Genomic DNA, 14,295 nt, shown 5'->3' on the forward strand with positions numbered 1-14,295 from the left:
TTGGTTCAGACTTGGTAGATTGTATGCTTCTAGAAATTTATCCATTTCTTCCAGATTGTTAATGGTTTGGATCCACAGTGTTTTGTGGGTATGTCCTTGGTATGTACTCTCATTCTTTTAAAAGGCTTTTAAAAATGTGAACCCAACAGGAACCCTATTAATTTCATAATGCCTTCCGCCTTCTCTTTTGTTGCCTGGATTTCTGCTTTTGGTTTCTAGCCATGGGATCAATATGTATTTTAACTCTAAAATTTTTGAATCTGCATTTCTGTAGTCTGGGTCTGTGTTCCATTTTTCCCCCTGTTTTCCTTTCTGTGCAATTATGTGCTCCAAGATGACATGATCACTTTCTCCTAAGTTTTATCATGTGTCATCTTTGTTGGTTTTAAGTTTGGATTAACAGATGCCCTTTTAATTTTCTTCTCCCAAAGAAAGTGTTTTCAGTAAAAAAAGGAAGTAAATGTACCAGAAGTTGAGCCCTTAACCTGAATAACACTTGATTCAGCCAATATTAGGATGGCTAAAATGCCCCATTTATCTTTTTTGTTTCAGCTGGTCCACAGGCCAGTTTCACACATTGTGTTAGAGAAGCCTTGTTCTGCCCCCCTTTGCCTGTGCAGTCTGTGAGTGTCCCATCACACAGTACTTGTTTCTCTCTCTTAGATGTAATCTCAATTTTATTTAAGGGACAAATGTGCGAGTTGTAGGTGTCACAGGAACAGAAACCACATCAGACATAACACACATAATAGATGGCTAGGAAATGGTTGCTAAATGAAGAAAAACCATCTGAAGTCTTGATAATTGTATAGAATATGTTGCTATTTTAAACTTAAAAACTCACTTTTAAGGGCCGGCTGAGTGGCTCAGTTGGTTAAGAGCTCGCTCAAGAGTTTGAGCTCTGAGCAACAGCGGTTTGATGCCCGGCCCGAGCTGAGCTGCCAACAGGTGGCAGGATGGCTCAGCTAAAAAAAAAACAAAAACAAACCCTCACTTTTAATAACTGATTAAACCCTACAAACCCTCATTCCCTTATAAATTGTCAAGCAGTTATATGGAAATCTGTACAAAGACTTTAGATATCTGGAGTTATATTTTTCTAAGAAAGTTTTAGAAAATAATGATTTTTATCTCGAAACGATTGATCTTATATCTATCTAATGAACAAAGTAGCAATAAAATCAAACAATGAACCCACACAGCTCACTTCAGACCCACAGTTCAGCTAATAAGAAACTGCAGAAATATTTTCAAGACCAAATTGAAACAAGCCCTGTGCAGCTTCTAGTGTACTTCTTTTGTGGTTTAGAATATCCTGGAGGCAAAGATACTACACCAGGTTATAGTTTAATCAGCTGTCCTTTAGCCTCGTTCTCGCCCACCGGCACCACCATCTCCCTATCTCTCATCCCTCTCGTACAGAACCAAATGAAGAGCAGAGTCTGAGGTCTAGTAACATTGCAGAGCTGAGTCCAGGAGCCATCAATTCATGCCGAAGTGAGTATCATGCAGTGTTTAACAGCATGATGATGGAACGCATGACCACAGATATCAACGCACTGAAGCGGCAGTATTCTCGGATTAAAAAGAAGCAGCAGCAGCAGGTTCACCAGGTGTATATCAGAGCAGGTAATATGACTCTTTGTTTGAATCAGTTTCAACTCCATATCAGCTTGTGAAAGGGAGAAAAACATTCCTAGGATGGCCTCGGAATTACTACTCATTGTAGCTCATCATCCACACACACAGCTGGCATGAGATAACAGCATATTTAGCACCTTATGTTTTTATTTTATTTTATCAGGCTTTAAAGAAGAAAAAGACCGTGGGTTCTTTTTAGGTCCCGAGGACCAGGCAATTGATGGTATTAAACACATCTTTACTCTGTGGGCTTGTGGAGAGGGGTTTACAAGTGATTCAACTGTTGCAAAGCTGAGCAATCCTTGGACTTGAGACATTTTGGAGCTATTGCCTCCTAAATTTCAGGCATTTGAAAATAGAATTTAGTGATGTGTGCACTGGTAAATTAAGCTATCCACTAGTCATTTAGGTAGTAATATAACAGATGTGATTGGAGAAAAAGGAAAAAGCTATTAGCACGCCTCGCTGACGGGTTAGCAGTGTCTTGGGAGTCTGCTGAGAAGACAATTGTGCTGCAGTTGGAAATGCTCTTTTCCAAGGATTGTCAAGTTTCTTTTCTCTTTATCTTTTTTAATTCCAAAAATCCTAGTGAACCGTCTGCTTTACTGTTCACTATGTGCTGATTTGGGAATCGGTTTTTCTTGTTCTAAGTGAAATCTGAAAGAAAATGATGTCTACCCAGAATGAACTAAAATACAAATCTGATGTGTTTTTAAGAGACTTGTGAGCATGTGACTGAACTTGCACAAAAACTAAATTTAACCCCAATTAACAGGGAAAAATAGGCAACTTCTTGAAGATTCTTACTTTATCCAGAATCATTAAAAAAGCAATCACACAAGCGCTACAACTAACAACTACAGCACTGTGATTTTCAAAACACTGGCACATGCATGTCCTCATTTTGTCCTTAAAACAAATCTATGAGGAAGGCAAGGACAGATATTCTAATATCCCTTTAAAAGATGAGGAAGTGATGATTCAGGAAGGCTTAGCAATTGTCCACGATTATATAGCTATGGTGAGTGATCAAGTTAGGGCTAGAATACCTGTATTCCAATTCTCTGTATATTTCTTTTTTAACTGTACTATACAAACCTTTGGGTTGATGGTAAACAATCGCCATTGGGTACTGAGTAAGCCCAGTGCCTTACACTCTAGTCAGGGTCAGCGAACTATGGTCTTTTCACCAAATCCTGCTTGCTGCTTGTTTTTGTAAATAAAGTTTTATTGGCATTACCATTGGTTACATATTGTCTATGATTGATTGGCATTACAATGGCTAAAATATTTATCATCTGGCTCTTTACAGGAAAAATTTGCCAACTCCTACTCTAGATCATGGTTTATTTGGTTCTTTTTAGGGAGCGATTGTGGCTTAAAGGCAAAGTTCTAGCGCATTGTTTCTAAAACTTTAGTGTGCATAGGAATGACTTGGGGAATCTGTTAAAAGGAAGACTCTGTTTGAGGAGGTTTGGGTTGGGGCTAAGGTTCTGCATTTCCAACAAGCTGTTAGGAGATGCCTGTGCTTCTCTGTGGGGATCAGAGTAGAAAGGTTTCAGAGTATGTGGCATAGGACAGGATTAGCAGCACAGGTGGAGGGATTGAATTTGAGCTAGAGGCAAAAGACCTCAGTTTCTGAGATTTACAGGAAGGCAGTAGGGATTGTGGTTGAGGTACCAGCTTCTTAGGTTAGGGAGGACAGAATAGCCTCTGTTTTCATGGAGAAATTGGAGGAAAGGTGGTTTGCTTGAGAGTAAGTTGGGGGTTGGGTGGGAGCTTAAAGAGAGTAATAAAGATTTGGAGAAGCTGTTGACAGGAGTGGGAGAGTGGAAGGAAAAGATTGTTCAGCAGCATCGAAGGACCCAACACAACAGGAACTTATGAATTCGAAGAGCTACCAATCCACATGGCTGTGTGATTTTTTTTTTTCCCTAGCAGCCTTTAGCAGGTCCCTTTTGGGAAAGAATGTGAATTGTGGATGGGGGTTGGGATTTTGCCAGGCATGTGTGACAGAGGAAGGGGGATGCCTGGAACGTGTGGTTATTGGTGAGGCAGTGGTCCAAGTGATCAGCCGTGCATCTGGCCGGGTGGGGGTGTAAGTGGGCCAAAGACAGACAAGAAGTTAGGGGAAGATTGAGGGGTCAGGAACCAAAGTCTCTATGGCTCAGCACCATGTAGCGATCGATCGAGAGACTGAGAGTTCGAAGAGTCAAAGGGGAGCATGTCAGAGTTAAATATTTTCCTTGTCAGGTAGATCTGGGTGATAAAGTTTAGGGTGGACCTGGGGAGGTTGGGGAACTATGAAGATGAGTCAGTCAGACAGTAAAGTCGCTGAAGGAGGCGATAGGACATAGGGTGAAGAGGAGACAGTTGTTAAAGTTTTTATTGAAGATTGGGGTGTGACCAGAGGTAGATGGCAATAGCAGAGAGCCATAGAAAGAAGTTCAGTCAGATGAGGTGGATGTCAAGTGGAAGGATGGCAGGACCTTCTCCTTACTCCTGCCTGCTGCTGTCATCCCTGGGGCCATGTGTATCTAAAATTCATCAGAAATAGGGGCCCAGTCATAGCCACAGGAGGAAGGCAATAACACCATCAACAGTGCGTTCCAGGAGAGCAAAGCTTTTGATGATTTCCAGTTTTCAATTTGCTTTCACAGTTCATTGGGAACACAGTGATTTTTCATACTTAGGACGAGGCATTGGGTATCTGTGATTTCACCGCATTTTTGCCACCTTAGTAGCACTTCTTTCATTCAGCTATCTCTCACTCCATAATATGCAGTGTGTTCTTTCCCTACCTCTCAGAAACTGGCAGCTGATAATCCATATGGTCCTGGTGTGTGATTTATTAGCTTAAAAAAATCGTCAAAGATTTTCTGGATAGAAGACCACTGAGGTTGCTTGTCAGAGACAAAAGCTCCCTGTGAAAAACATTAGGATTCTGATTAGACTGAGGGGTCACGATCCTTAGCTTCTTGTCTCCATTTTGAAGAGGTGGGAATAGGGAGCCCAGGCTCTTTGGTTAAATACCATTTCTGCTGCCTTCAATCACATGACTCTGCCAGTCCCTGGGGAACATGTGGGAAGGGGTACGGGGACAATCGCTATGTGACACCTGTTCCACGATGGATGCGTTTCTCTGTGGTACATTTTACACAACCTTTCAATGTTTCTTTCAGACAAAGGGCCCGTGACCAGCATTCTGCCGTCTCAGGTAAACAACTCTCCGGTTATAAACCACCTTCTATTAGGAAAGAAGATGAAAATGTCCAACAGAGCTGCCAAGAATGCTGTCATCCACATTCCTGGTCACACAGGAGGCAAAATATCCCCTGTCCCCTATGAAGACCTGAAGACGAAGCTCAACTCTCCGTGGCGAACTCACATCCGAGTCCACAAAAAGAACATGACGAGGACCAAGAGCCAGCCTGGCTGTGGGGACACCGTTGGGCTGATAGAAGAGCAGAATGAGGGCGGCAAGACTCACAGCCTGGGGGCGGCCGAGGCCTTTTCTTCCAGTTGTGCGGCCACAGCTCGGAGAGAAGGCGGCAGCTGCGAAGGCAGCGCGGGGAGGACAATCGAAGGGCAGTCTCCAGAGCCGGTGTTTGGAGATACCGATGTGTCCACAGTCCAGGTGAAGTTAGAAACCTTGGAACTGGACCAAAGGGATACTGCTGCTGAAACTGAGCCCAAGGTGCACGTGCCCTGTCTGCAGCACTTCCAGGAGCTGCTCGAAGCACCTGGAGAAAACAAAACCACCAGCAAGCTGCCTCAAGGCGGCCCCCCGAAAACTCCCATCTTTAGCCCCTTTCCCAGCGTCAAGCCACTGCGGAAGTCAGCCATGGCCAGGAACTTGGGCTTATACGGTCCTACAGAAAGAACCCCAACCGTGCACTTTCCTCACATGAGCAGGAGCTTTAGCAAATCCAGCGGTGGAAACGGTAGCACGAAGAACCGATGATACCTCCCAGCACCTGTGTGTCTCCATTCACCTCTTCACGGTGGTGTAAGGGTTCTGGCTGAATGGGTCCAAATAGAGTTTCAGCTGTCCAGTAACTGATGGATAGGCTCAGAGATGAGTCACAGTCCATAAAAATTGGAAGTTTTGTAATGGGCGCTAGGTTAGGGATGTTTTCCCCACCACTGATAACCGTTAACAGTGGATTCTTGTGGCAAAATAAATACTGTGGTTTTAAAGTGTGAAGTTTTCCCAATTTTTCGCTGTGAGCTGTTTAGAAAAGATTATGTATCTAGACTGTTAACATGGCTTCCCTCCCCCTGTTCTGAGGACCTTCAGGGTCCCTGTGACAACAGCCCCTCCCTACTCCCAAATCTTCTAGTCCTCTGGGTGTTGTTAATACTCAAGCATGCACACACTAGCTTACTAGAACAGAAACTGTAAAAAGAATAAGTTTCTTCGTTGCAAAAAACTTGCTGATTTCCCTCTTCATGCCCTCTTGGGGGAATATGTGTGTGTATGAGTTTTCCTTCAGTTGTTTTTTTCAGCCAGTCTCAAAATTGTTTTTTAATCTTATGCTAAAATGCAGGAGAAACATCTAGATAGCCTTTCCTTCCCTTTTCTATCTCTACCTGGAAAATGAAGAAAACCTTTATCTGTTGAAATTTAGGTTGATCACCACCATGAAGATCTTATGCAGAGAACACAAATGGGATAGGCATTCAGCAGCTGCTCTGAACAGCTTGCTAATTCCAGTAAGCTTTCCCCAAGGTTCATTTTCTCGTCTCAGGGGGTGTTCCGGTTCTCAGTGGTGGGATGGACCAATGGGCGCGTGTCCTGCGTCCTCCGCCATGCAGTTAATTTACCTGCCAGCTCGGCACTGCAGAAGCAGTGAGGCCTCTGCTCAAAGCGAGAACAGCACCTGCAACTCTGTTACTTGAAGTTTGTGCTTGTTTTGCTTTTTTAAAAAAATTTTTATTGAATACTTTGTTACGTGAACACTGCCTTTCTCTGGAGAAGGCCACAGTGCTTTCTAGTTCTCTCTTCCCTACTTCTCACTCCCTCCGCCCCCACCCGCTTCCAGCAGGTCAGAGACAGACCTGTTATCTCCACTATGCAGAGGGGAACTCAGCCACAGAGAGGTGAAGTAGCACTTCAGATACTCAAGGTAAATACTGCCAGGACTCAACTTAGCCACGTTTCCTCCCCTGCAATAGGCGGGTTTAGTTCCTTGTACACAGATGCATTGACTACATAGGTTCTAGAAACCAAGACTGGGAAGCCATTCACTGCACTTCCTCCTGACTCAAAAGATCTTTCTCCAGACCTTACAGAGTCCTGTGATGGTGTTTCACAAAACCAATTCGAGCCTTTTTACCCAAAAAGGTAGTTCATTTATAAAATGCTGCATGCAGCTGTCATTTGGCTTAAACAAAAGGCTCACTCCTTAATTCCCTGCTCCCACCATCATGAGAAGAACAGGCTCAACATCTTTATCCTTGTCTCTGGGAGACCTTGGCTGTGCTTGCAGGCATGTTGTCAATGTGGTCAATATTAATTTGAGTTAATTGGATTGCTAATTCTGAAACCAAAGCTATAGTTTTAGACAGGGCTTTTACTATGAGAGACAGTAATTTTTATCATAAAATAAGGTGGTTGTGTGGGCTTTTTGGAATAGAAAGCATGAGCATGATATGTACAGTGAGAAAAGCCATTTTAGCCCTCTTGTGATATTTTTACCCCCAAAAGAACTGGAAATGGAAAACATGACTAATAAGATATTGCAGTTTAGGCCTTGAATGCTGTGCCATCTGAAGTTAGCATGTAGCTTCTTAAAAAGCAACTGCGCCCACACGCTTGTGTCTTGGGATGGGTGGAGCTGGAGAGCTGGGTGTACTCTGCAGACCACCCTGGGGACTGAGACCCACTGCTTTTCCTAACGTTAAGCAAATGACACGATTTTCTTCCATCTGCTAAACTTTATAGATAAGAAGGATTCCACCTCATATTCTTCTCTCCTCCCCTGTCCCAAATGAGTCAGAAATAGTCTTGTTCCCCTGGAGGGATGTCTGACTTGAATAGAGAATTGTTCTTTCCTCTCTTGAGTCAGCTCACAGCTCCCTGAGGGTCTGAGCCCAAGTCCGGGGAGGTGGGTAAGAGGTGGAGGCCACTGACCGCAGTCGGGGTGACACCAGGGCTGTCAACCAACTGTCTCAGTGTTAGCAGCACTCGCCATCCCCATTCCCCAGTGCTGGTCTTCCTGAGAAAGGGATGGATGAGATGGCACATGGTTTGGGATGACTATTTGTTGAATGAATAACTGAAAGGATAATAGTCTTTTGAGGTAAAAATGACCTTGTTGGGACTTTAAAAAACCAACAGATTTCTGTTAAAGCCCTCTCTGTACCGATAATGTGCATGCATTGTACCATGTAATCACTTCCAATTATGAATTGGTCACTATTTATAAGCCTTGCCTACTTTAGAAAACGAAGAAGTCTGCAGGAACCTGTACCACACAGCATGTACAAAAACCAGGATGAACTCATTACCTTCCCCGTGTATTGGACACTTGTCTGCAAGCACAAGAAGTGCTTACCACATAGCGGTTTCTTTATCTTTAGATATGCCTGTACCCTGTCAGCACTTGTGTCGGGAATCGACTCCTTTGGTGGTCTCTGCCCCTCAGTCCTCTCACAGAAACCTCCAGATGAGCTAAACCTAGTTTGTAACATTGACCTATGGGCTGTAACTGTTTGGAATACTGTATTCCCTTTTTTGTCTCTCTTGTTGTTCTGAAGAACTGTATTGATTACAAAGAGATATGCATAAAGATCCTCGTTGTTGTAGCTGTTGTGCCGTTTTCTATCTGAACACTGTTGTGAGGCTCCCCTTCCCGTTCTCTTGCCTCTTCAGCTTTCTCGCCACGTTGGTCGCGTGAACCAGGGAAACAGCCCAGTAAGCTCCATGGCCCCTGATCTAATCACTGAGTTGGGTGGTGGCCTATGACCTGCTGAGAACTTGGCAGAAGAGTGGGTTCCTGAATGTGAGTGAGCAAAGAGATTACTTACGAATGTATGTGTTTAAAATTAACCTTTAGTCTTTCCTTTGTTTTAAGAAAACAGAACCATAAGAAAGCAACTTCACTTTCTGGTCTGTGGATTCTAGATCAATAGAGAGCTGTGATCGAGTGGACAGCTGCTGCCATCTCCCTCCATAAAGCCTCCTTCTACTCTTTCTGAGTCACTTTCTTCGCTGTCTACAGCCATCATTTGAGGCAGCATTTTAAATATATATGTTTTCTGGAAAAGTGACACATGTCGTAAGAGAATTTGGAAAACAGAAAGAGCACAAGGAATTGTCCGTATTCTAGTATGGGTCTTTCCAATATGTTGTTATACAGAGGGTGCCAAAAAAATGTATACACATTTTATAAAAGGGAAACTTGAAATTGTAATGCTTAATATATATCAATAACAAAAGATGAATAGAAGTCATGTTTGACTTCTGCAATTACAAGAGGTGCTCAAAGTGGTTACCATCAGTATCCAGACACCTCTGATTACAGCGAACTGCTGCTTGAGCAACGTTGACCAAAGTGTCCACTTGTACACATTTTTTGGGCACCCCTGGTATGTGTGCCGGTGTGTGCAAGTATACACACCATTATCTCCAAAAAGGTGTATCGAGTGTACGATTGTAGTTTAAGCTGTCTTTCCAGTAAGTGCTCTTATACAGCGTCATTTTCAGTGACCAGTATTCCATCATGTGCTCATGCTGGAATTCACATAACCAGTACCAGTTGTAGAGGTTGTTTCTGACTGTAGATAGTGCGGAGCAAACGAGCATCGTAACACTTACATCTTTGTGCACAGACTTAAGTATTTTCTTCAGGCATGATTATAGAGCTGGAGTTGCAGGGTCAGAAAGTATGTGCATTTTTAAGACTTACATATATTGACAAATTACCATCCTTAAAGGCTGAACTTATTGTACAAGCAGTGAATGAGAATGCCTGTTTCCCTATACCTCTGGAAAGGGCAGCAAGTTTTTCGTTTTTTTTTCTTTTTCTCTAGGACCTCCAGTGTTGATAGAAGCAACAATAATGGGCATTCATATCTCATTCTGCCCTTTAAGGGAACCATTAAGTAAGATGTTTGCTGAGATTTCTGGTAGATAACTTATCAGGTCAAGGAAATCACCTTTATTCTTTGCTTGCTAAGAGGTTTTTTTTTTTTTAATCATCAACAAGTATTGAACTTTATCAAATGATCCCTAGTTGTACCCTTTGAGAAGGAAGTAATACTTGAGACTTGGTATCTTGAACTTGAGAAAATAACCATTACCAGGTTTCATCAAAGAATATGAAATATTTTAGCGTTGGAAGTGATAGCAGGTAAAAGTCTTATTTGCAAATTTGTATTGCAGTATTAAATTTACTAATTAAAACTTGGCAACAATGTAAGCATCTGAGACTAGGGGAAATGGTTAGGTAAATTATGGTTCATCCGCAGGATGGAAATGCAATGGCCCGTGAGTGTTTGGACCATTGAAATGGCAGTTATCTATTATCCACATGAGGCAGTTCAGATTCAAGTCAGCCAAGTCTGGAGTCACAGTCACCAGATAGAGCTATGGCGGGGAGGTCCTTACTGGATGGTGGCTGAAAGCAGAGCTGTGCAGTGTGGTCCTTCCACCAAGGCAGCCTGTGCTCTATCAAATGGGGACTGAATGGGGACCTGTAGACTTTTGGGGTTGGGTCAGCTCCCATAAGGGTCCCTGCCAGCCATCTCCTGTAGCTGAGTCTACTTCTTTCCTGGTGCTCAGCTCTGGTGAAACCCAAGGACCTCCTGCAAAGTCACTCTCCCTCCTGTTCTCTTCATTCCTTCCAGCACAGGGAAGCCTTATCTGATTGCTCCACCCTGCATCCCAAGGGCCTCAAGAGTCTTAAAGTTAAAAAAACAGAAAGTTGACTGATTCTTAATATTTTCATTCCTGCTATAACAGTTCTAGCGTTCCTAGCCAATGCTGATCCCTGGGAAACTGGTGGATCAACTTCCTTAAAGGGAAATGGCTCTTTGGGAGGTAACTATGTGATACCTCAACCCACGTGTCTCTCCACCCTTGGAGAGTCTAGGAATCTGTATTAAAGCAACAACAAAACAACCTCCCCTAGAAATTTTGATGATGAACCTATATTTGGTAGCCATTGGTAAATCTAACTATTTTAATGGTCTCTGAACCCCTACCCCACACCACCTCTCTCTGTTGCCATGGCTACACATTGTTGCCAGAGTGATCTTTCTAAAATTAAAAACTGATCAAACCATTCCTCTGGTCAAAATCCTTCCATCGCTGACGATTTCGTGGAGGAGAAAAGCTAAAATCCTTATTTTAGCTTGACCTGGCCCAGGGTTATTTTTCCACCATCTTTCCCATTCACCGCCTTCTGTGATTTATTATCATCAGCACAATAACACCAACCCTTTGTTGAGATCCTATGTGCTAGGCACCGTACTTGCTGTTATATGTATGTTATCTTGCTTATTTTTTCCAAGAACCCCACAAAGCTTATTATCCCTGTATTAGAGATGATAAAAGTGAGGTGGGCGACTGTGTCCTTGGTCACGGTCACCTAGCTGGTCAATAGCAACGTTCTGGTTTGTTTGATGCCAGAGCCTGAGCTCAATTCCTTTGCTACAGTGACTGACAACTCTGCATCCAACTTGAAATTCCCTGAAAGCTCCTTGCGCTCCCAACACCCTCGTAAACCAAACCAATGCTGAGCGCACCCTCCTTGCTCCAGTCTGCATGGGAAACACCCATCCATCCTTTCTGTCTTACCACACACATTAATGGGGTCACATCCAATCCACGACACTTTCCAATAGTATGGTGTTGGTCAAGTTACTTAACATCTGGGGCTTTGGATTTCCACATCTGTACTAGGAGAATAATAATTGCAACCTCCTAAGGCTTGTTGTCAACATTTGCTATTTTTGCTGCCTAGAATGATGTCGTGATTTCCCTCAGGGATCCAGCCCTCCTCTACCTCTGTCCATGTCTGCCTGGTGAGGCCCATGCCCCTGGAGAACAGGGCCTGAGCTAAGCCACTCAGCACTCTCCCTCTTCCTGGCCATGGTGTATGATCCGTGGTCAAACATACGGGCAAAGAAATTCAATTCCTGGGCTCTTGTTTTGAACCCTTGGGGAAGCCGACATGCTCATTTCTATTGGATTTGAACCTGGAAGGAAAACGCTCAGGAGTCGCTGCTTGTAACCACGGGAGGGGAGCTGGCTGGAGAAGTGAGTCAACGCTGAAAGAGCAGAGCCAAGAAACAGAAACCAGGCTCCTTTCATAGGAGGGGACGCCTGGATCAGGCCATCCCCGAGACTAAATTCGTCTCTCTACACGGTTTATTACATCAGCCAGCTTTAGCCAGTTTGGTCAGGTGTTCTATTATTCGTATTAAAAACTTGTTCATTGGAACAGGGATGTTATGAAGATTACAGGTTATAAAGGCAAAATAGTGGATAGTAGCGGATATTTTTACTTTACAGTGATTCAGACCCCTCCCGAGCTTTCTCTGCTGTTTTTGACTCTGTGCTGCCCGTTTGTAATAACAGCGGAGAGAGATGACAGTCGGGAAGCATGGTTCTTGTTTCGTGAAGAGGGTTCTTCCCTTAGGCCCTCGAGTCCTCTTTGGCCTTGTTTCCCCCCATCACAGAGAAGGAGAGGTGATTCTGAGTGTGAAATGGGGTGTGGCCAGTTTTGCCTACCGTTTCAGCCCCATCTGCACTCACGGCTGGGTCCTGTGGCGAGCAGAGTGACTGTAAACAAAACACAAAAGAGTTGTTTTAACCAAAATTCCACAAAATTTGGGAGGCCAAGCAGCATATTTGTGGAACTCCCCTCTCCGAGGGGAATAGAAACAGAGGGTGGCCCTCTGCCCCCCTCAGCTCTGCCACGCAGCTTTCTCACAGAGAAGGCTCGAGTGCGTGTCTGGTGGTGTCTGCTGGGAAACTGCAGGGCTGGGTGGGGGAGGGGAATCATGGGAGCCTGCAGCGTTCAGCAGAGCCATGCGAGCACCTGCTGGGAGCGTGTCTGTCTGGGAACACAGGAGAGGCATCCCTGCAGGATTTCAAGAAAACCTTGCCCCATGTTAAGGGGATAGGAAGGCTTTATAAGCGCTGTTTCAAAATATGTCTGTGAGAACAGTGATTTGAGTCATTGCTGTTACAGGGACCCTACCTGGGCCAAAAAGTTGCTGAGGTCTGGGAAAAGCCGGGTTACATCTAATTGTTACGTGATAAACCCCACAAATGTACATGTCGCAGAACCTAGCAGATGGTGAAAAGCTTAGACTTTTGTTGCATGTGGAGTTATGGCTCAGGATTTCTAGTGCATTTTTCAAGTGGGTGACAAATCACACACGGGAGGGAGTCATGGAATTATTTAATACAAGTGTTTGTGTTGAGATAATGGAATCACTAAATGTCAGACATACCGATCACGTAGCTCAGTGGTTTTCAATATTTTTAAGCAACAGAATGTTGCAAAGTTATTATTTAAATTTGCACTTCAAATAGGTCACATGTGCACAGGTGAAAATTCCAAACGTAGAAAAGAGCACGTAGTGAAAGCTAGGCCTCCTTCCACACCTTATTTCTTAGCCACCCAGTTTCTCTACCTGCAGGAAATCACTATCACTTCCTTGAATAGCTTTCCAAAGATATTTTATGCTTATTCAAGCACATTCACACACACATACATTTTCATAAGTAGTAGCATAATCATCTTCTGAATCTTTCTTCACTGAAAGCATCATGGAGATCATTCCATAGCAGTGCACATAGGGCACCCTCATTATTTTTTCTGTTCCATCAATTTCCATTTTATTCTCTTGTGCATTGTTAGATAATTAGTTTGTTTCCAAGGCCACACCTATGGAACATGCATATACTTGTTCATTGGTTGTTCTGTTGCAAATGAGCACGTTTAGCTATAGGATAAATTCCTAGATATGGAATTTTGTCAACAATGTGCATTTTAGGTTTTTATAAGTGTTGACAAGGTGCTTCCCACAGATGTTCTATAAATTTTTACTTCGATTGGTGATGTACAAAAGTGCCCAACTCTTTCTACCCTCACATTACTCAGTATCTTATCAAATTTTTTGATTAGGTATTTAATGTACATTTTAAAAATATGTGCAGGGTTAACATTTATTTAAAAGTCATTTACATGTCCTTTGTTCATAGCTTTTACTCAGTTTTGATCTTTTTTTCTTACTGATGCAAGTTCTTTATGCATTAGGAAAAATGTTCTTGTCTGTAATATGGGTTGCACTATTTTTCTCATTTTGCCAATTATCTTTTGACTTTGTTTATGCTAATTTATTGACATGTGCATAAATTTAAAAACATTCCTTTTTAGTCATATTCATCAGCCTTTGCTTTTATAGCTTCTGGGTTTTGTGTGATATTTAGAAAGGCCTTACCTACATCTTTATAATTATTTGAAAATGCTCTCATTTTTCTTCTACTCCTTTTATGGGTTTCATTTTTCATGCTTACATCTTTGATCCACCTGGAATTTACTTTTGTGTAAGATGTGCACTAAGGTTCTATGTTAACATTTTTTTCCAAATGGTTGCCTGTTGGTCTGAACACGATTTATTAAATAATTCACC

At 43.0% G+C, this 14,295-nt stretch overlaps 1 protein-coding gene across 5 annotated transcripts in view; it reads left to right on the plus strand.

Annotated features, from left to right (window-relative positions):
- Window positions 1–8,451, plus strand: part of TBC1D30 (TBC1 domain family member 30) — an 88,862-nt gene extending 80,411 nt beyond the window's left edge. For 2 of the 5 annotated variants that reach the window (XM_019640548.1, XM_019640544.1), the window contains exons 12-14: window positions 1,423–1,629; window positions 1,805–1,864; window positions 4,824–8,451. In XM_019640548.1, coding sequence (XP_019496093.1) covers window positions 1,423–1,629; window positions 1,805–1,864; window positions 4,824–5,605 — 1,049 coding nt within the window. In that variant the 3' untranslated portion in view covers window positions 5,606–8,451. The remainder of the gene's footprint in view (window positions 1–1,422; window positions 1,630–1,804; window positions 1,865–4,823) is intronic. The other 3 variants (XM_019640545.1, XM_019640547.1, XM_019640546.1) reach the window with 2 other exon arrangements.
- The last annotated feature ends 5,844 nt before the right edge of the window (window positions 8,452–14,295 follow it).

The sequence above is a fragment of the Hipposideros armiger genome, unplaced genomic scaffold (genome assembly GCF_001890085.2).
Source record: "Hipposideros armiger isolate ML-2016 unplaced genomic scaffold, ASM189008v1 scaffold_51, whole genome shotgun sequence".
Lineage (NCBI taxonomy): Eukaryota > Metazoa > Chordata > Mammalia > Chiroptera > Hipposideridae > Hipposideros > Hipposideros armiger.